Source organism: Lichenostomus cassidix, chromosome 7 (genome assembly GCF_008360975.1).
Source record: "Lichenostomus cassidix isolate B80296 chromosome 7, HeHo_3.0, whole genome shotgun sequence".
Lineage (NCBI taxonomy): Eukaryota > Metazoa > Chordata > Aves > Passeriformes > Meliphagidae > Lichenostomus > Lichenostomus cassidix.
Window position 1 is genome coordinate 1359846 of NC_139488.1, and position 19879 is coordinate 1379724.

General features: G+C 45.2%; 1 protein-coding gene across 4 annotated transcripts in view; it reads right to left on the reverse strand.

Annotated features, from left to right (window-relative positions):
• Window positions 1–19879, reverse strand: part of ERBB4 (erb-b2 receptor tyrosine kinase 4) — a 552538-nt gene that overhangs the window by 318468 nt on the left and 214191 nt on the right. For all 4 annotated transcript variants that reach the window (XM_085065694.1, XM_085065696.1, XM_085065698.1 and 1 more), the window contains exon 2: window positions 15755–15906. In XM_085065694.1, coding sequence (XP_084921820.1) covers window positions 15755–15906 — 152 coding nt within the window. The remainder of the gene's footprint in view (window positions 1–15754; window positions 15907–19879) is intronic.

Consider the following 19879-nt stretch of genomic DNA (forward strand, 5'->3'; position numbering starts at 1 on the left):
TCAGCAAATAAATTATTTATTGTATTATTGAGTGGGTTTCGCTGGCATGATCAATATGCAGAAACCCCCAAATACACTGAAATGCTTAGGAAGGCAAAATCCTTGCATCCACCAGATCAGTACACCAGTCTTTGCAAGGACTGGACTCTTCTGGAGAAGGATTCCCAATAAATATACATGTGTTTGTAGACAAACCCTAACCCCACCGCCCAGGGCATCACCAGCCCATGGGCCACAAGACAAGCACCTCCAAGACTTACCAAAACTATCTTATTCCTGCTCTAAATGCCCAAATCAGTTTTCACAGATGACTCTTAGGAAAAATGCCTTAGTGGACTATAAATTCTGCCATCTCTTCTATGCCTGCTCCAGGCTCCCGTTAAAAATGGCAAAGAAGAACTATTTCTACATAAATAAATTACACTTCTATGGATAAAGCCAGTCAATATGGGAGATCAGATCCAGCTCAATTACTGCCTCCATGACAGTAATGGGAAAAATACTCTACCATGACCTATTGTAAATCCAAGAGAAAAGGCTCCAGCAGGGACTGAGCGATTCCTGGGCTAATTGTACATAATTAAACAATGTAACAGCACCATTTACAATAATTTCAATGAAGTTCAATGATACACACATTTACTAATTTTATTACAACATCTGTGATCTTCATTTTCTTTCATTTATTATATTTCTTAGGGAGGCAAGAGCTCTTTTAACTACAACAAAATCTGACCTGCATTTTTATGAATAACTTGTTTCCATCAAATTTTAACCCAGCAAAGAGAAGGTAGATTTGATAAAACGCCATGGAAAAATCCATCCTTATTAGTTTGGAGAAAGTTTTCAAAGAATAAACATATCAGCACAGAGAGGGAAAAAAAGTCAGTTTTTGGTCGACCAAAGTAAACTGTGTATTAATCTTGAGTGTGGCAAATAGCTCTGCCTGGGAAGGGGAAGAAAAACACAATTGAAAAATCAAGGTGCTTACTGCTTTGTAGTTTACTATTTAAAACAAATTAAGAACTTTGATCTGAACAAAAAAAATTTCAATTGTTGCAAAGAAACGCTTGGCAGAATTTTTGGTTTGATGAGTAAAATAAAAAGATTTCTCACTTGAGGCAACGCCAATTGACTTTTCTAATTTGTTTCCAGTTCAGCTGAAGCATCAAATATTTCTACAGCTCTGGATTTTACAGAAGTTTGCTTCTCTTGGTCACAAATCCTCCTTTCCCATCTCCCTCATCCAGGTGCTGCCATCCCCTATTAGGTCTCTCATTTGTAAAACATCACCCATTACCTTTCTTTTCCCTTTTTCAGAAGCTTTATGATCGACAGCAGGACAGATACTCATGAAACATCTTTTCAATGCAACCAAAAGAACACCCACACCCCAAGCCCCACTCCAGCTGACCAAGATGAAATCCTGCCACTGGGAGGCCACGAAGCCATGACCAGCAGTGCTCCTGCTCATCTCTCCAGCAGGCTTTGCCCTAGAGGTTCTGGGCTGGGCATCACCTCAGTTTGGCCTCAGTGACAACTTTCAGCTAACAGCTGTGACAGGGGACAGTTCCCTGAGGCTGTGATGCGTGCATAAAGGGTGCATTTTAAAGCTGAAATGGAATAATCCATTTAATTTGTACCAGGGGAACAGGATTACCCATTCACTGCAATACTTGTCTGCTGTAGAGTGCTGTAGTGTGTTTCAGCAATTTGCCATTGCTCTGGTGGGCAACTTTTAGAGGTCTCCTGAGGAAGACTTTGAAAATAAAAAAATAGCAAAGTGGAAACTCCTGAATGAAATCAAGAGGAATTGATTTAGGAATCTTAAAGGCCAGGATGATTATGCACCACCTTACATTTCCAGGATGAAACTCTGCCAGGCACCTAGAAGAGCAGAAGGAGCAGAGGTGTTATGATGAAACAACCATGTGTTAAAGGTGAATGGGTGGCTGGGGTGAAAGCCAGAAGAAGGTGAGGACATCTGGACCCCTGACCCAGACAGGAGCAAAGCTGCCTGCTAAGCACAGTCAGATATGAGGTTTGCTGGGATCCCTGGGAGAAGTCTCTGCTTGGCCACCACTGCATGCAAACCATGGAGTGATCCAGCAAATGCTCTTTGACAGAGGCCAAATGGGTTTGCACTGACAGCCCCAACATAAGGGATTGTGGTTTGCCCCCCTAGTGTTTAGGGAAGCAGCACATACATCCTACCTGTCCTCCTGTTCCTCCTACCAGCCTTGCTCCACAGCCTGTCTGGTTCATTGCCTCTCTTTGAAGAAGGAAAACCTCAGGGGAGGCATATCAGGAACAAATTGCAATCAGTCTCCATAAAAAATAACAGTAAAGGAAAAAAATCATGGCTGCCCACAACAGCTGGCAGCTTTGCCTCCTACAGTTACCTCCACTGGCCACTCTTCCACGTGCTCTCCTGATCTTGCAAAGCAAACCAGAAAAATGGGGAGACATGGAAGAGGAGGAAGGAGAACCTCGGAAGCAATAATAGGCAATGAATCTGAAATTTGAAAAACAGCAGTTTTTTTTCTGCTGGTAATATTGTTCCAAGCAGCATGGGCTTGTAAAAGTCTAATCACTTCCCATCTGGCTCATCAATCACACAAGGGAACCAGTCCCTCGCACAACAGAGTCAGCCTCAAATTGGCTCCCACCAATAATAAAAGATAGTGGAGAAGGACAATCCCTTCAGAGGATTGTTTAATAAATCACGTTTAGACAGGGAACACAAGAGAAATGGAAAAGATCTCTTGGAAGACCAGGGCCATTCAGTCCCACACGGCCTACATTATTGATACCCGCTTCCTGCGACCAATACTCCTTAGTGAATTTCCATATTTTGATTCTTGTTATTCAACATCATCCAAAATTAAACTCGAAACTTTAAATATTTAAAACCAGGCCAAGGTAGTAATTGGAGCTGATGGAAATTGCATGCTGGCACTATTCCTGCTGCGTGTGCTTGCCTGGCTGCAAAAATGCCAGAGACACACTGTTGCTACTCCTCTATTTTCAGCAGTTGCTGACATTTTACTGTAATTTATTCTCATTTTATACTCTTCTTCTTAAAAATAACAACAACACTACTGTCCTAATAATAAACCAACAGCTCTGACGTCCAAAAGACCTTTTGGCAGAGGATTCTTTCTGCCAGTAAAGGGTGCCTGAGCTTGGCACACACAGATATCTCACAGAGTATATCCTGTCCTTTAGTCATACGTTTTCCTTTTGGTAGCCTTTCCTTCCCAGTGCAGGGGTACAACTGTCAGCCACCAGCAAGATCCCATTCCAGCCTGTATGTGGTGCATTTTTTGATGGCTTCCTCCTCCACTTTTATCTGTCAGAAGCACTAAAGGCTCCCACAAGCCATAAAGTGTTTCTGACATTCATGGCTTTTAGATCCTGGGTTTCAAAGAACCGCTGAAGGTTATGTTGATTAAGCCCAAAGACGTATTTCTAGAAAGCTGTAGCTTAAATAAAAAGGTGTTTTGCTGTCACAGTGATCAGCCAAAACTGTTACTGAACCAGAGCATATGGGAGACGAAAGCCATCAGAGATATGTGTGATGTTCCAGGCTGCTAAGATTTGTTCTCTCCAGCAGAGATCAGAGGCAGTGGGAAGGCAGAGGAGGCATTTAACTCAATTAAAAATTAAACAAACAAAAACAAAGCCTTGTATTGAGCGAGATGATGGCCGATTACCTCCCAGTCAAGTGAGGGCTAAGAAAAATCATTGCCTTTTAAAAGTGCTATCAGACAATAGTCCTTTTTATTTTGTAAGAGCCCCAGAGGGGCACTCTGAGATGCCTCTGGAGGATGGAGCTGGATATGTTTATTTAAGGAAACAAGAGAAGCCTTTACTGGGAGCTTTCCTGAAGCCAAGATGAAGGCCAGCTCCTTTTGCTTCTCAGAAGTCCCTGCAAACCACACACAATGGGATTCATCCTTCTGGCAAATTAACATCCACTGGATGCTGTCTGCAACAGATCTGATAAATATTTGCATCCGCTATGAATTCATGCCATGATGCAGCATTAAAATTTCATGGGAGAAAAAGAAAAATTAAAAATTGCTTAAGGAGCCATTGCATTTGGGCTTCTCACAGTCGCAGGGATAGTTCAGTCAGCAAACACTGCAAAACTACTGGTTGCTTCACCTAACAAAATTTCAGCCCTTATTAGATGTAAAAATATACTCAATTTTCCTCCAGAAGGAACAACCAAACACTTCAGGTACAGCAAAGGGCTTTAACCAACAACTGAAACTTTAAAAGAAACCAGGATGAGGCCTCACAGTCTGAAGGCACATTTGGAAAAAGGTGACCTTTTACAGGAGGAACTGAGGTGCAGAAACACAACCAAAATGATTTCTTTTTAAACTGAAATCTCAGGGAGTAGGTGAACTCTGTTCAAAGTCATTTAAATAAATAGGATTTTTATAACTCCTGGCTGCAGGCTTAGCTGGCTCCAATGTGCTTGTGCATGTGTGTGCAATTACCTTATTCTAAATGCTTTCCTTTCAGTGCTGGTATTTTCAAATTCATCCTGCTAGATCGAGCTGAGGGCATCAGCCCTGGGAATACTGAAGTCTCTTGGGAACAGCTGCTCCACACCTCCCAACACAGGGCTGTACAAAACCCCACTCACCGTGCTCCCCTCTCCCAGCCCTCTGCCTACAGAGAGGCAGAAAGCTTTCTAGCACAGGTTGCTCCAAATGCCACCTGAAAAATCCTCTTTTGCAGAAAACAGAGATACAGGTGGGTAGTTTACTCCCCACAAGCACACAGAAGCACACTGGGGAACCTTCTGATGATACTTGTGTGACACCTGCATCACTGCAATCCACTAGGGGAAAAGCACACTAATTAATTACCTCTTCTATTAAATAAATACTGTGCATTTTGGTCAAACACCAGGCGCACAAAGCCAAAGCAAAAACAGTACTTTAACATTTTACCAGCATTTGCTTGGTGAATGCTTGCAGCCAGCTCTATTTAGCCACCAGCACGAGTGGCTGAATTGATCCCAAAGCAGGAGATGGCAGAACTGCTGTGAAAGATGCCAACATATCCATATTGGCATAGATTTACATTTGCTGGACCTACCCTGCCCAAGGAAATTCTGGCTTGCCTACCAGGAATACCTCTAGCTATGCCATTATTTCATGATTTTGGGACTTTGCTGTTTTAATAGCATAGTCGAGGCATGTGCCGGCTGAGCACGCACCGGATTGATTTGCAAGGTGAGGGTCTTCCTTGCAAATGAAACTGTAGTTCTCAATTTCACTGAGAAACTTTTGCTTAAAAGGCCAATAACATCAAGTAAAAGACCACATGAAAACACCTGCTTTGCAAGGACTGGTCTCCTTGCAATATGCAGTGCTTCCCAACAAGCTCTAAGCAGATGTATTTGACTTTACATTTGATCACTTTGAGTGATTAGGGTGTCCCCTGACCAGGGACACTTAACAGGCAGTGTGAGAAATAAATGCCCTTTTAGGCACAGTTTATTCTTACACATGCATTGTTCTGCTAAAATAATTCACTGTCTCCTAATGAAATGAGCATGACTCGCTCCAGGAATGAATGAATAGTCTCTCCCTCGTGATGGGTATTTATGTGCAGGAAAGGAGGGTCTGTAATACAAGATCTATCCTTAACGCCTGAACCCATTTTATCTTCATTTCACACGATACAAGTGAACTGAGTGTTGTTTTGGGACATAATTGATCTATAGCTGAAACAAATCAGCTCTGCAGCTCAGTGAGGAGATGAAATAGCGGATAATCTGTAGTCTAAAACCAGCTGCTCTGCCGAGATCAAATTATTAGTTTGGCACCGAAATGATGAGCTGCCGAGGGAGCGTGTTCCAGCACCTGCCGTCATTACTGGGCAGCGCTGCCCTGACCTCCAGCCACGCTGCTGCTGGGCACCAGAGCTAATTGACACACGGGGGGGTCAGCTCCCACCTCCTAAACTGATGGACCTCACCTGGCCTCAATTCTGAATATCAGCATTTTCTGATAAAAAGCAGGCACAGGAGGCAGGCAAGGAGGTCACCCAGCACCAGCCAGAGAGCTGCGACTGCAACCAGAGCCAGCAAAATATTGTGGGCTGAAGCTGAGCAGCTGTCTCCGCTCTCTATGGTAGTTCTAACAAGCATAAATATCTGCAAAGATTTTCACCTTATTTCTCTCTGCTTGTGCATCGCTGAAAATTATCTGGAACTGAAGTTCATTGCATCCCTTCCTGTAGTGCCCTTCCACAGGGGTCCAGGCAAGGGCTGTTTTTAATACATTTCCCTATTTTAGGCAAGGTATCACGTGCTTACGAGGACATCACACGAATGGGACAGAAATGCAGGGAGGCCACAGCTTTGCAGTTGTCTTTTCTTTTTCCTTAATCATCTTCTGGGCTTCCCTGATATTCAGAATGGATTTTGATTTCTTAGGCCTTTACTCAGCAGCATAGTTTTGAGGCTGAACTGTCATTATTATTCCTGGGGTATGTATTACACCGGGAGTTTGGTTCTGATTTACAGAATTTAAGTCAACGCTGTTGCACATCTCAAGCTTCCCTGTCTGGAGGCAGCAATATACAGATGCTTCCACCATCACCATCGTTATCCCAAATTAGAGACCAATTTATGAAATTGTACAGTTTTTTTGCTGGCACTTTAGGATTGAGTCAATCCCAAAACATCAGAAATCAGAATAAGTGGTGACATCAGGGTCTGGCCACCATTCAGCTTGGCTACCAATCCCACTTTCACCATATTCAAACTGAACAGCATTTACATTGAGGGTTTCATCTTGTGCTCATTAAGGTTGTTTTCTCAAAGCATCAGCATAAACTCTCTTACAAAATGTACTTTTGGTATAACCACTCTCCAGTGAGCAACATTAAGCTATCAGTATTATTTTTCCTGCACAAAACAGTGTGGTTTTGTCAAAATCAGCGTGATATTTCTACCTCGCCTTTTGACATTTCCAGGTTTATTATGTTCAGACGTTACCTCAAAGCACTTCATTCTTTCTCTCTGGAAGGACTAATGACCACCAAAGGGGGAAAAGAAACACTGAGTGCTATTCAGTACAGCATGCAGACTCTATTGCCCTCTGAGTTAACTCTGAACATGAGTACCAGAGGATCAGACCAGTTGTGCTTACCCCATGGAAGTACTGCCTTGAACTAGGACTAGACCCTCGATTCTTTAACCAAACCTCTCTGGTTCCACCTTTCCATGATGATGGATGACCCTGGGCATGCCTACCCTGAGAAGTCAGTGGCACCTGGTTTCACACTCTGCAGGGTTCAGCACTCAGAGCCAGCTCTGTGTGGTTAAGATATATATCCCTGCTGGCTGCTCGGTGGGTTGGACAAGCCCATCCTCACTCCCCAGTCCCAGAGACACATCCTGTATCACACCCTGGCTAGTTCCAGTCCCCCAGCTCCTCAGACCAGCGCCACACAATGAAGCAGCTTTCACAGCACACATGCTTGAAAACACTCCCTTGACATGCTGTTTTGGAGGAGGATGCTCAGGAAGGCTGACTTGTCCCTCTGCTCCAGCCTTCCCAGGCATCCACGCAGGATCAGTGAGTGTGGGGCTGTAATTGGGGCCAGGTTTGGGGTGGGAGCATTGCTGCTGAACGCTGCAATCCACACAATTGTGCTGACATTCCTGAACTATAAAAGCCCTACGGCTGGCATCTACACAGGAAACCTTTAAAATTGATCCAGTTTAGTACAAAAACTGTTGGCTAAGCCTCAATCCGTCCCTCTGCTCCTCCACCCCTTGACACAGCTTACAGCAAAAGCCTTTGCTTTCCTTTTCATATGGATTTTAACAGCAATTCAAGCCCATTGATCCAGGACTCTGAGTCAGTATATTACAATGCAAGATTATTCGGCTCTCTCACAGTTGGTTTGTCTAATTTCATTTTATTCCATAGTAAAATGGGATTGTAGGGAGGGAGGGTTAGAGGAAAAATTGGCAACCTATTGCCTAAACACTAAGGAAAACAGAAAAATGTTAATCAAAGGAAAGTGTAACACCCTCCCACTTGGCACAGGCTGCTATACCACGATTACATATGTAGCTATATCCCTCTCCACACCTCATCTGTGCTCCTGACTTCCATCTCTGTTCCACTGAAGGAATTGAGAGGGTGGGTGGACAAAGAGGAGAATAAATAAGCCTTAATGACATCCGAGCAAAGCTTGTCAGTGAACAGCGTGAAACAGTGGAGTTTATACCATCTCCTAGTCAGGGTTAAGACTCCAAATCTCATTACACTCACCATTTACACCACATAACCTTTCTTTCTGTGCTTGTAAGAAAACTGCTCACTTGCTTTACAACCTAACAAATCCATTTATAATTTAAAAGTGTTTGCAACCGCAGTTGTTTTAGGGTTTTTTTCTGTTGGTTAGTTTAACTTTACTCTGCTGTTTGTTTTCTCAAGCTTCAATCAGTCCAGCATTTCCAATCACGTTGGTAGGGGAGAGGTTTACATTTAAAGAGTAAGATCATTAACAACATAAGGTGGTTGAAAGAGAGGGTATAATTGGTTTCACTGGCCTAGAGGGAAGATCAGCTTCGGTGAGACACAGCACCTAATTAAGAAGGTTTGCACTGTTTTATTTTTAATGATGCCCTCCCTTCCACTACCAGCATTTTTATCACACTTGTCCCAGCAACTTCTGGGGTCTGATTTAGCCACATGTATTTTGCCAACACCCAGGCATCAGACCCCTTCAGGGATGGACAGAAGGAAGACTCTGATGAGGCAATAAACAAGTGGAAAAAAAATCGACAGTCTGTATTTAATTAAAAAAAAAAAAGAGATTAACAAGTCTAGAGAGAGCCATAAATCCAAATAGTTGCTTTTGTTCATGTTAAATATTTGACTCCTGGTCTGTGTTTTCATCCTCTACATGTGACCCTGGCTGAACTGCTGCCGGCCTGCACCCATCCAGCATATACCTCTGCAAAACTGGGAAACACTCCACCTGGAGCAGTGATCCTTATGTCCTGGGCATATTTTTGGTCCTGGAGCCTCTTGCACCTCATAATTTCCCAGCAGGGTGGTGGCAGTGCTGTGGAATGGCACCCTGGCACAAGCAGGAGCACCCCATGCTGTCCATCCCACACCCACTGGGCACTCCTGCTGGACCCGAAAGCTGCCAGAGGGGCCTGTGAGGTTCAGCAGGACCAGCAAGAAGGACAAACTTCCACCTCACATCACAAGGAGCAGACCCTGGCCATTGGAGAGCCACCCCACATCACCTCCCCAGTGCTCTGCTCTGCCAAACCAAGGGCAGCTTCACTGCAAGCACAAGGATGGGATAGTGAGTGAAAAGGATATTATTGATCTCCAGCATGTGCGTGGCTCTGGGTTACTCTGAATAATTTAAGTCAGGCTTCTTTTATCTCTGTCTGCTGCTCCGGAGTTGCTAGCACTGCCTTGCACATGAATCAGGCAGGCTTCCCAGGCAGCTGGAGATGGGGTGCTGGCTATACAATGGGAGCTGAAAGGGAAATGCTAAAAGACAATTTAAAGAGACTCACTAATCACCCTGGACTTCAAATCTTGACCTCTCCTCTCTCCATGTGGTACAGCTGAAGGATGCTCCCACTTACCAAAGGAGACACAGGGAAAGGCTGAGGGAGAGCTGGGGAAGCTCTTGGCTGCTGACAACCTAGAGAGGGAACAAAACAAGCCCCATGTTGGGATTCACCTCTAAGAACCCCAAGAGCTCTGGCTGGGGAGCCTCTCTGAATTTTCCTTCACTCCATGAGGAGGATGGCATGAGTTGTATACAGCAAATCCATCCAGGGAACATGGATGTGGGGATGCAGCTGCTATTGCCCCACTTGCTTTGGCAGCACTCACAAGGGCAGCCCTGCAGCAGGTGGGATGTGAGGAGCAGCCTAGTGCTGTCCTCAGCAGATTCAGTCTATCCTGGTAGTCTGCAGCCATTTTCAATAACAACCTCTCCAAAAAACTGCTTCCCAGGGAGCCTTGGAGCACTCAGCAGGCACAGACCCAAATCACTCCACAGTCCATTGAGGCACCAAAACAGGAGCCTGCATTTCAACAGCACCCAACTCTCCTCCTAAACACAACTGGTTAGTTCAAGTGTACCTTTCATACCAAGCCACCAAAAATAATTGCCAATTCAATGGGGCAATAGCTAATGAGCATCTCAATACTCACTTCCAAGCACAGGACAGGTCCAAAAGAGCATGCAAATCCATGCCATTCCCCTCCTTGGCAATCCAAACCTCCTAGCCATTTTGGGAACAGTTTAAATTGCTGTGATTATTTTAAGCTGCTATTTCTACACAAGCAATGGGAAATGGCAGAAGAAGCCATTCTCCTGGAGCAGAGCTGGATCACATATGCCTTCTGCATTTAGCCTTTGCTCCCACTCCACCCTCTGAGTCTGGGATGCAGCTCACTTTAAACTCGGCTCAGGTTCACCCAGCACAGCTGGCAGCTGATCACAGCCAGTGTGAAACATTCTGTCCACACCAGAAGCATGGTCTGGCATGCAACTGATCTCTTGTAACCCACCCAGCACAGCAGTTGTGTTCAACAGCAAGTTGGAGGTGTCTCCTTTCCACCTGGACTTGTGTGGCATTCACAGCTCTGACCATCACACCGCTGCTGCTTACGCTTTATTTTCTAACAGGTGAGGTCCTGGGAGGGCAATTAGGAACACATAAATACATGTACTCCATTTCCAGGTCTGTAATTAGCTGGAGGCCACCGTGCTTCTTGCCAGCCAAGAACAAAACACACACTGGCAAGTGATGCAACTGAGTGCGTGACAAATGCTACAGGGCAGCTTTGTCCAGCAAACCCTCCCAATCCCCGTGCTGGGGTAGAGCCACACTGCAACGCTTTCCTAGCACTTCTGGGGGAAATGCCCCTCCCCAGAGACACAGCTGCCCCCACAGCCTGTCCTTCTGGGACCTCCTGACAGCACAGTACTCCACAGTCCTTCCTGCTGAGCAGGGAGCTCACTGAATTCTGTCAGCTGGACAGTCGGATCCCATTTTGCTGCAGACAGGATGCAGAGCTGTGCTGCCAGGCCTTCAGGAGCCACACACATCATCCCAGTGCTCTGCCAAGCAAGCTGGACAAGGCAATGCCCTCCTGTCCCTGTGCTCCCCTCCCCGACATGTCTGTTCAGAGGCAGACTCTCTCTGTGCCAACACGTTCTCTCAGCTCTGCCACCAGAGCTTTCAAAATGCTCTGCTTAGCCCTGTTTTGCTGTAAAAGACTAAAAAGCCTTAAAAAAACCACCAAAAACCAACTTCTGGTTTTTTAACCAGAAGCAGCTCCAAATGCCATGGGCCAGGCAGCATGCTTTGCAACCCAGCTCTTCCCCTCGCCTCTCAGAGGGGTCTGTCTCACCAAAACTTCCTCCAAATATTAAACAAAGCCAACAACCGAGAACATAACACCCAAATGGTCAAACCCCATCTGCCACAGAGCCTAAATGTGACTGTCAGGAAAGGGCTAAGGTGGGGCTGGCATGGGTTCTCACCAAGCACAGGGCCATGTGTGCTGACAGAGGGGAGATGAGGGTCTTATTTCTCTGCAGTAAGTGTAAAACTGCCCCCCATGAAACACCCACCCTGGTAAATGTCAGACAGCTACCCTCCAAGTGTGGCTGCAGGTGCTACATAAGCACTGCTGAGGTAAATGAAAAAAGAATCTCTAAAGCAGCAGTAGATAATTTTTGAAGGCTGTTGATTGCGGTTAAAAATGAGTTCCATAATCACTTGGGAGAGTTATGGCAGGGAACAGCACAGAACTTTGATCATGTCTTTAAAAATAAATAATCTGAATTGGTTAAATAAAATCCAGGCACGAGAAGACAATTTACTGACTGTGAATTGCTAAAAGCCAGGGGATTAGTCAAAGATAACTCTCATTTACCAAATGTGTTTAACAGAACAGAAGTACTTGCAGAAGATCGTTTTGTGATCCACTAATTGTGTATTTTATTTTGAAAATTGAATATGGAGATGGTATTAAGAAATAAGAACAGCCCACAACAGGAACTGTCAGCTCTGCCAAGTGAAACTAAAATAGGTTCCCCCTTCTGTTCTCCAAACAGTTGTTTGCAATATGAACCAATGAACAACCTGAGCTTTCCTCAAGGCTTTTTTTTCCTGAAGTCCAAAGCAGTGAAATAAATCTCAGCTCTTGCCTGGACGAGACTCAAGACACGCACCAGCTCAACCAGCTTATCTGGTTTCATGGAGCAAATCCCAGTGCAAAAGCCTGGCCTGTGGAGCTGGGTGGGTTGGGAGATGGAGCCCAACCCCTCACCAGTGTCACTGCTGACCTGCTGGGTGTGCCTGGACATGCAGCAGGGCCAATGGAGCCCTGAGGGGCTGTTTTCCACCCCATTATTTGTCCTGCCCAGCTCAATCACGCTCTTGGCATCACCTGTGCCAGTGCAGAGCCTGCCAGGCCTGTGACAGGGAGGTGGCACTGCAGCAGCCATGGGCTGCATTGCCCTCAGCCTCATTTCCCTGCCAAAGCTGGCACAGGTAGGACTTCAAAAACTGAATCACCCCTTGTACACTTCCTGTGGGCAGGCTGAGCCTCAGAAGGACAAAGAAAGCCAGCTATCAGTCCATAGATGTCAGAAACATCTTTTCTTACCCAACACTCAGGCTTAGACACACTTTTTCTTGCTACCTAGTGCTCCTTTCCTCTGCCACGACTTCCAGTGTGGCCACAGCACAGGGAAGCACCAAGCAGCAGGAACAGAGCTGATGGAGCTGGAGGGCAGCACATGCAGAGCTCATATCCATATTGCTCACAAGTTCATATTGCAGTTGCTCACAGGAAAGCAAAACCAACTACAACACCACCAGGAACCAAAATAAAATACACTAAAGTAACACAGAAGATTTGTACTCCTGCTCTGCACACATACAAGAACAGCAGGAAAAGAAACCACTGGCATGTGCAATCCCTTCTTACAGAAATCGAGCTCCTCATGATCTGCAGGCATGGAAATTTAAGTGGCTGAGCACTTCATGCAGGTGACAGACAACCCCTTTTAGTCTTCATCAGCAGATATCCAGAGAGCTAACTCATAGACATAAAGCAAATCTACTTAGGGAATAAATGTCTAAATAAATATGAGAGATGGGATGCTGATCTTTTAATGTTCCTCTGCAGGGTAAATAAAATTATGGGGTTTTTTCACTTCAATTCATTTATGCTATTTGTTTATTACTGCATGATGAAAAGGCTCAGCATGCCTGCAGCTCACTGGGTCTTCCCTGTGTCCTGGAGCAAGAAGTTGCCCAGCTAAGCTGAGCTCTGCAGAGAGGGCAGGTAAGCACACAGAGCCATGGTCAGCTGGGGGCACAGATAACTCAGGGCTGCACCAGCACCTACCTGAAGCCTTTTTGCTGGAGGAAGAGGGCAATTACTGCAACAGAGACTAAAACACTGGAGCATCCTGAAGGAGTGGGATGTTACATGGAGAGTTCACCATATTTAAGTCTGAGAGAGACAAACAGCCTTTCTCTTAGTTATGTCCCATCTGCCACCTTCATTTGGCCATTAAAACCATTTTTAATATGATAAAATGAGTAATACTGCCTAACTAATGAATGTCGAATTATCGGCATAAATGTGCCAACATTTATTTATTTATTTGCCTCACCGAGAACATGCTCTCTTCTGTTTGGTTTTCCACTTTAATGACTACAATTTATCATACTAACTAGGCCTTCCAGTTTGCTGAGTTTTGTTTCAAGTTCTGCTTTTTTGCTGAGACATCTGTGAGGGGGCAGATGCAGGTAAGAGAAGTAATAAAGCTAATAAAAAAGCGACAGTAGCTGTCATCAGAAAGCACAGGTGACCAAACCACCTTCATTTACCGCACAGAGCCCTTCCTTCTTGCTCTCATTTGCTGATTTTACTGCCTTCTTTCCACCAATATTTTATGCTGCTTATGGCAGCCCTCTGCAAGGAACGCTAATTCCCTAATTTCCAAGTAATTTGCTTTCCCTACCTCCCAGCAGGCAGCGCAAGGAGGAAGGAAAGCCGAAGCGGAAGGAGTGTCTGTGATGAATTCAAGCCATGCACGATGGCCCAGTCAGGGGTTTCAGGAATATCTGAAACTGCAGAGATGCCCCAGTCAGTGCGGGGATCCTGCCCTTGCAGGAGGAGGCTCTGCCACCTGTCCAAGGCATCGGGAAATGCTGGTCCAGCTGCACCAAGGCTGTGTCTATTTCAGAGCAAAAGCATATGTGTTTTCCCCACCTGTCACAACTGTGAAATGTATGGATAGCATTTACTTCCGAGGCATTTGTCACTCAAATTAACAGGCAATCTGTTAGTCTGAGTGCAATTAGCACCCCAAACTTTACTCCAGACATGTCTGGTGGCTCAGTTTTGTTCGCAGATCTTTCAGCAGCCTGGTGTACACTTAGAGTAAATATACACTGATGTATGGAGTGGCAAGGCTGTGAAATCCCCAACAAATTCAATGTGGAGCAAAGCTAAACATGCTGCTGGGGAGCTGGCTTTGCCTTTGCTAGAAGCTGTGGTGGAACGTTCACAGTTTTCCAGACTGGAATTGAGCACTCAGCTCACCCAGACCCGGCAAACGGAAGGCAGCTGGGATTGCCTCCCACCGCCTCTTCCTGCTGCCGGATTGAAACTCCAGGGCTCCAGCCACGTGAAGTGCCAGTTACACACAGACACACATCCTGGAACATGACATCAGCATTCTGCAGAGCTACAGGCGAGCAGTATGAGCAGTGAAAGTCCTTATCTGTGTCATGGCTTGGCTTCTGCTGTTGGACAGTACAATCACAGTGCAGACTGCAACCACACTGCCAAGGGCTGCCCTTCCTACCCTGGCCCTCACACCTACCTTCCTTGTTACAGCCACATCATCTGCAGCATCCTCAGATGCCCACCTGTATCACTCCTTTACTGGGACATTTCTTTAAACATGTTAGCTGTGAAATGCCAAACAACCATGGGCTGAAGTCCTTTGAACTCAGTGTTCACCTTTGTCTCTTGTGGCTGCCAGCATGGCAACAGGGCATCTGCAAACCACACTGCAATGTTCCTTCACAAATCCAAAACTGGATGTAAAGAGGACTGAGGGAGTGCACAACCCAGGCTCCCCAGTGGCAGGACAGCCTTCATCTATCACAGACTTCCCCTGGATGCTGGAGTGAGGCTCACAGCTCCAGTCTCATACACAAGGAGGGTTTTATGTTCATTCAGTGGTATTTTTTTCCTTTTTCTTAAATGCTACACAAACATTGCCCAGAGTTCTTCGCTTGCTTAGTCCATCAATCAGTCCATTATATGGAATTTTATTAGGATTAGCTTTTCCAGTCCTCCAGTGCTTATCTGCATAATTTTCTGACCTTCCTAAACCCCACCTTACCTGCCCTGTACCTGCTGGCAACACACAGCGAGAGACCTGAGAGGTGTCACCTTCCAGTGTCAGAGCTTTCTTCCCCAAATGCTGGATAAATCTTAATGACTCACACTCAGAGCACTTGTCACAGCACTGACATTGCTCTTGTTCTCTGTACATCTCTGACATTCTGTCATCTTCTTCCACCACAGAGGAGCTGGTGGGAGAGATGCCTGGTCTTTTCCAGCCCAGCAGCCATCGCTGCTCGCCCAAACCCAGGAAGCAGAGGGAAGGAGAACAGCAGCCTGCTTACCCTCAGAAAGGAGAGGTCTCTGTTGTGCTCGATGCTGGTGATCTCCAGGTTGCCCATGACTACCTCGCAGTTCTCATAGTACTTGCGCAGGGCTCGGTACTGCTGCTCCAGGTCAGACAGGGAGCTCAGCTTGTTCTCGGTGCCAGCACACACTGCAAGAAACCACAGCACCAACAGTCAGGAGAGTGTGCAACAGAGGCACTGGAGACAGAAGGAAAGAAAGTCTGTACACAGCCATGCAGGGATTCGCAACAAAAACCTGTAGTGATTCACAAGCTTGGGTCACACGGATTGCTTGAACATCAGCAGTAGAGATAGGAAGGTGGAAATACAGCCTGTGATCATCTCAGCAATTTAAACACCTCTCCCCAAATGGGCTGAAGTGCTGCTCTTTACTATCAAATGCAGAAAGGCTGAAAATGCAGAAATGAAGGAAAAAGAGCAAGCTGATTGGCCCCAGCTCCTAAAGGGTCAAACCCAGGTCTCAGCAAACCCCTACCAGTTCTGCCAATGACAGATTCAGACATTGGGCAGAGGCACTCCCATCATGGGCTGAAGGACACAAGGCTAGAGAAACCTGTGCATCCAAGCTGACCTGGATAATTCAACTTTTTCCCTATTCTGTACAGGCTTTTGGACAAGCCAAGAGCAACCTGTCCAGAAGACTTATACCCGACATTGTTTTCCCCATCACTTTCCTTAAGACTCCCAGCTCTTCCCAGCTTTATGCAATTAAATAGGAGAAAAACAACAGCAAAAAATGCATTGTCTTTCCATAAGTCCCCAGGCTGAATGCACAGCAGAGATATGTCAGGAAACACCATCCTAACGCAGCTTTCAAAGGACACCTTTTAATATTACACTGCTCTGTTCTACATTTTGAAGCCCAGTTCAAAGCCACCACAGAACCCCAGCTCGGCTCAGTCTATCAGCCTGCAGTGACAAAAACAATGAGAGAAAGAAACTCAGAAGCAGCATTTTACACATCAGCTTTTCACACATCACTCAGCCTGGCAGGACAGCAATGCTGCTTACATGGTCAAGTGTGGGGCTGGGCTGGTTTTGATCTGTCTTTTTCAATGCACGTATTTTCCTCTTAATCAACAGCTTGTGGGTGGTTCTTAGCTGTGAGCAAATTAATCTGGGTGTATCTAAACTTTAGAAATGGGCATTATATTACGCAAAACAGGAGCCTGACAAGAATGGCATTTCTGAGCTCCCACTCCTGGATCAGATCAATACAAACAAAACTCTCCATGACTGCAGGCATAATCAGTAAAACTGGCTAAAACATACTCTTGGATGATGCAGGTCCTTTTTCTAAATATCAAAAGTAATTAGTTTTTGGAGCACTATAATTATTGACTGTTTACTTACTACACCCCCTCCCTTTTTTTTTCCTTTTCCTCAATAGAAATGGGAACAATTCTTATCTCTGTTCCCTCTGTGGTCTCTCTGCTGCAGAACTATCTGCTCTTGTGCCAGGGCAATTCCAGCTTCCAGCAGCCTCTTGGCAAAGGGCTTCAGGAGCCAGCCAGGAGCCCATGACCTGCTCAAAGTTTTCTCCCAAGGAAACTCCCTCTGCCCCAAAAATGGCAGAAGAAATCTGTTCCTGCTGATCTGTGACTCCCACGGGGAGGGCAAGCAGGAGCTTGCTTCATTGAAGACATTCACAGCGTCATGGGTTGATCACATCATTTTTGGGTTGTGTTTCCAGGGGCTAAAGAGCACAGACCAAAGCTGAACAGGCACGGCAAGGGCTGCTTCTCCAAATAAACATTGGGTCTACTCACCAAAGGAAATGCTGGAATATTATTTCTGTCTATGACCTTGTAAAAGTAAAATTTCAAAGTTCTTGCTACATTTAAAAGCTTGAAATATTTGACCTATGTTCATTATGCTGTGTTGAAGAAAACCAAAACTGCTTGGTTTGCTCATATTTTAAAATAGAAACTACCACTTCATTTTGAGGATTAGTTTAAGAGCATGAACATTCCCATTTTTAAATTTTCTGGTAAAACCAGAGTAAAAAAACACCCGAACGAGACATTATTCATAATATTTTTAACAGCTCTTTTGAGAGATTCCCAAGATGGAAAGACATGGTCATAATGGGACCTCACGTAGCTCTGGTGGACTGGGAACACCTGGAAGGATTAACCATTGCAACTAGGAGATGGCACGTCTTTCTTTTTGAAATACAGAGCCCTGTCCTAGCTCATACAGAGAGTTTTATTCAGAAAAATCTTGAGATCTGCCCTACAAACATGCTCACCCTTCAGTGAGAAACATGCCTGTCCTGCCAGGACACCTAAAATTCTTTCCTGCCATTTACAAAATGTGTTTGGGTGTTTCTTCTTGTGTTCTAAATACACCAGTATCTATTACAAGAGTGATCATGTTTCCAGCCAGGTAAGTATTATTCTGTCTTAAGGCTCCCAAGGACTAATAAATCTCTTCCATTCCATTCTGCAATCCGGACTAAGGATCAACACGGCTCGGAAAACAATTCCTGCAGCTCAGCTAATAAAGCTATATACTGCAACACTGATATTCCACGTTGCACACCCATTAAACGTTTCCTGAAAGCTAATGCAGCCATTTTTTTGCAGTGAGGAGGCAGAAACACCTGGAGCCTGTTCTTGCAGGAGGATTCGGCAGGGGTGAAGCCAGCCCAGATGTGAACCAGGGCTAGGAGTTTTATTTGACTGAGATTAATTTTGTACAAGTTACTACTCCCAGTTTTTGATATGGCTAGAAATCAATTCTTTTGGATTAAAAAAAACCCTTTAAAGTTAATTTAGAATAAATCATGCTGATCCTTTAAATTTCTTTCATAGCACTTCCAAGCACTTAATGTCTGTATTAAAAAGAGAAGTTTCCTGTGGTCCTCTGTTACATACAACATCTCCTTGCTCCAGCTCACACCTAGGCCTCTGCTGCCCGTCTGATCCATGCCAAAAGGTCTGAACAACTGAGCTCCTGGCTGCCAGCCTGCTCTGCCACAAAATTTTGGGAAACCAGGGGAAGGCACTGCCCAGCATCAATCCCCCCAAACCAGTGCATGGCCTGGCTTCTGGAGCTCTGTGCTGACCAGAATGGTCACCTCTGCTCAACAACAACAAATTGGCCACAGACTGCCCCAAATCAAGACATATACCAAAAGTGATCATCCTACATCAACTGAGGGGTGCAGAAGTGCACATTTTTTTTCACTGGTACTCAACTAGCAGTGCAAGTTGATGAAGAAACAGAGCTCAGAGCAGGAGAGAGCCCTGACCTGCACAAGCTGAAGCCACAAAGCAAATGTGGGCATAATCATGGATCATTAATAATCCATCATTACAATAAGTCGTTAATCTTCCTGTCTCAGCTTTGCAATGTATACTTTCGATGCACCTAATAATTATGCCATATTCAAAATACAAAAGAGGAAACTATGCCAGCATTTAAGAACAGCAGGTCAGGTCCTTCATCACTTGCAGGAAAACAGAGTGGGACAGCACCTCTCATCCTTCCCAGAGAATCCTTTAAAACAGAGAGGTTAGATGAGCTCTTGGCAGGTTTTTTAAGGAGAGTAACAACTAACAGGGTAAAAAGGCATCCCTGCCATGAGAGAGAAATGCTGCTGCCATGGGCAATCACAAAGGTGCTCCTGTTTGCCCCCAGACGCCAGGGAGACAAACCTGGGAGGGACAGAGACCAGAAAGCAGGCTGTGAACTAGTACTTAGCAAGTTTTATGCCCCGTTTTGAGCCACAGGAGGCAATTCCCAGCCGCTCCAGGGCAGAAATAATTGTTCTGGGTCTGATTTGCCAACGTAGTTAAAAAGCACTAAAGTAACTGGTGTGAAGTGGGAGCTGGGCAGGAGTCACACAGGATTCCCAGTCCCTTTGTCCCTTGGCTCAACACAGAGCAGGAACATATCCCAGTCATCTTCTGAAACAGCAACAGGCTGTGCTGTAGCAGCTCTTTAAAATTGAGTGCCAAAATAACATGTATTTGCAGGGATGTTCCAGCTGTGTACAGGCATAAACACGAGCACAACACAATGTATTTCCTTGTCAAGCCATGCAAACCCACCATAATCATGAACCCTCTTCAAAGCACTTTGTTGTATATTGTT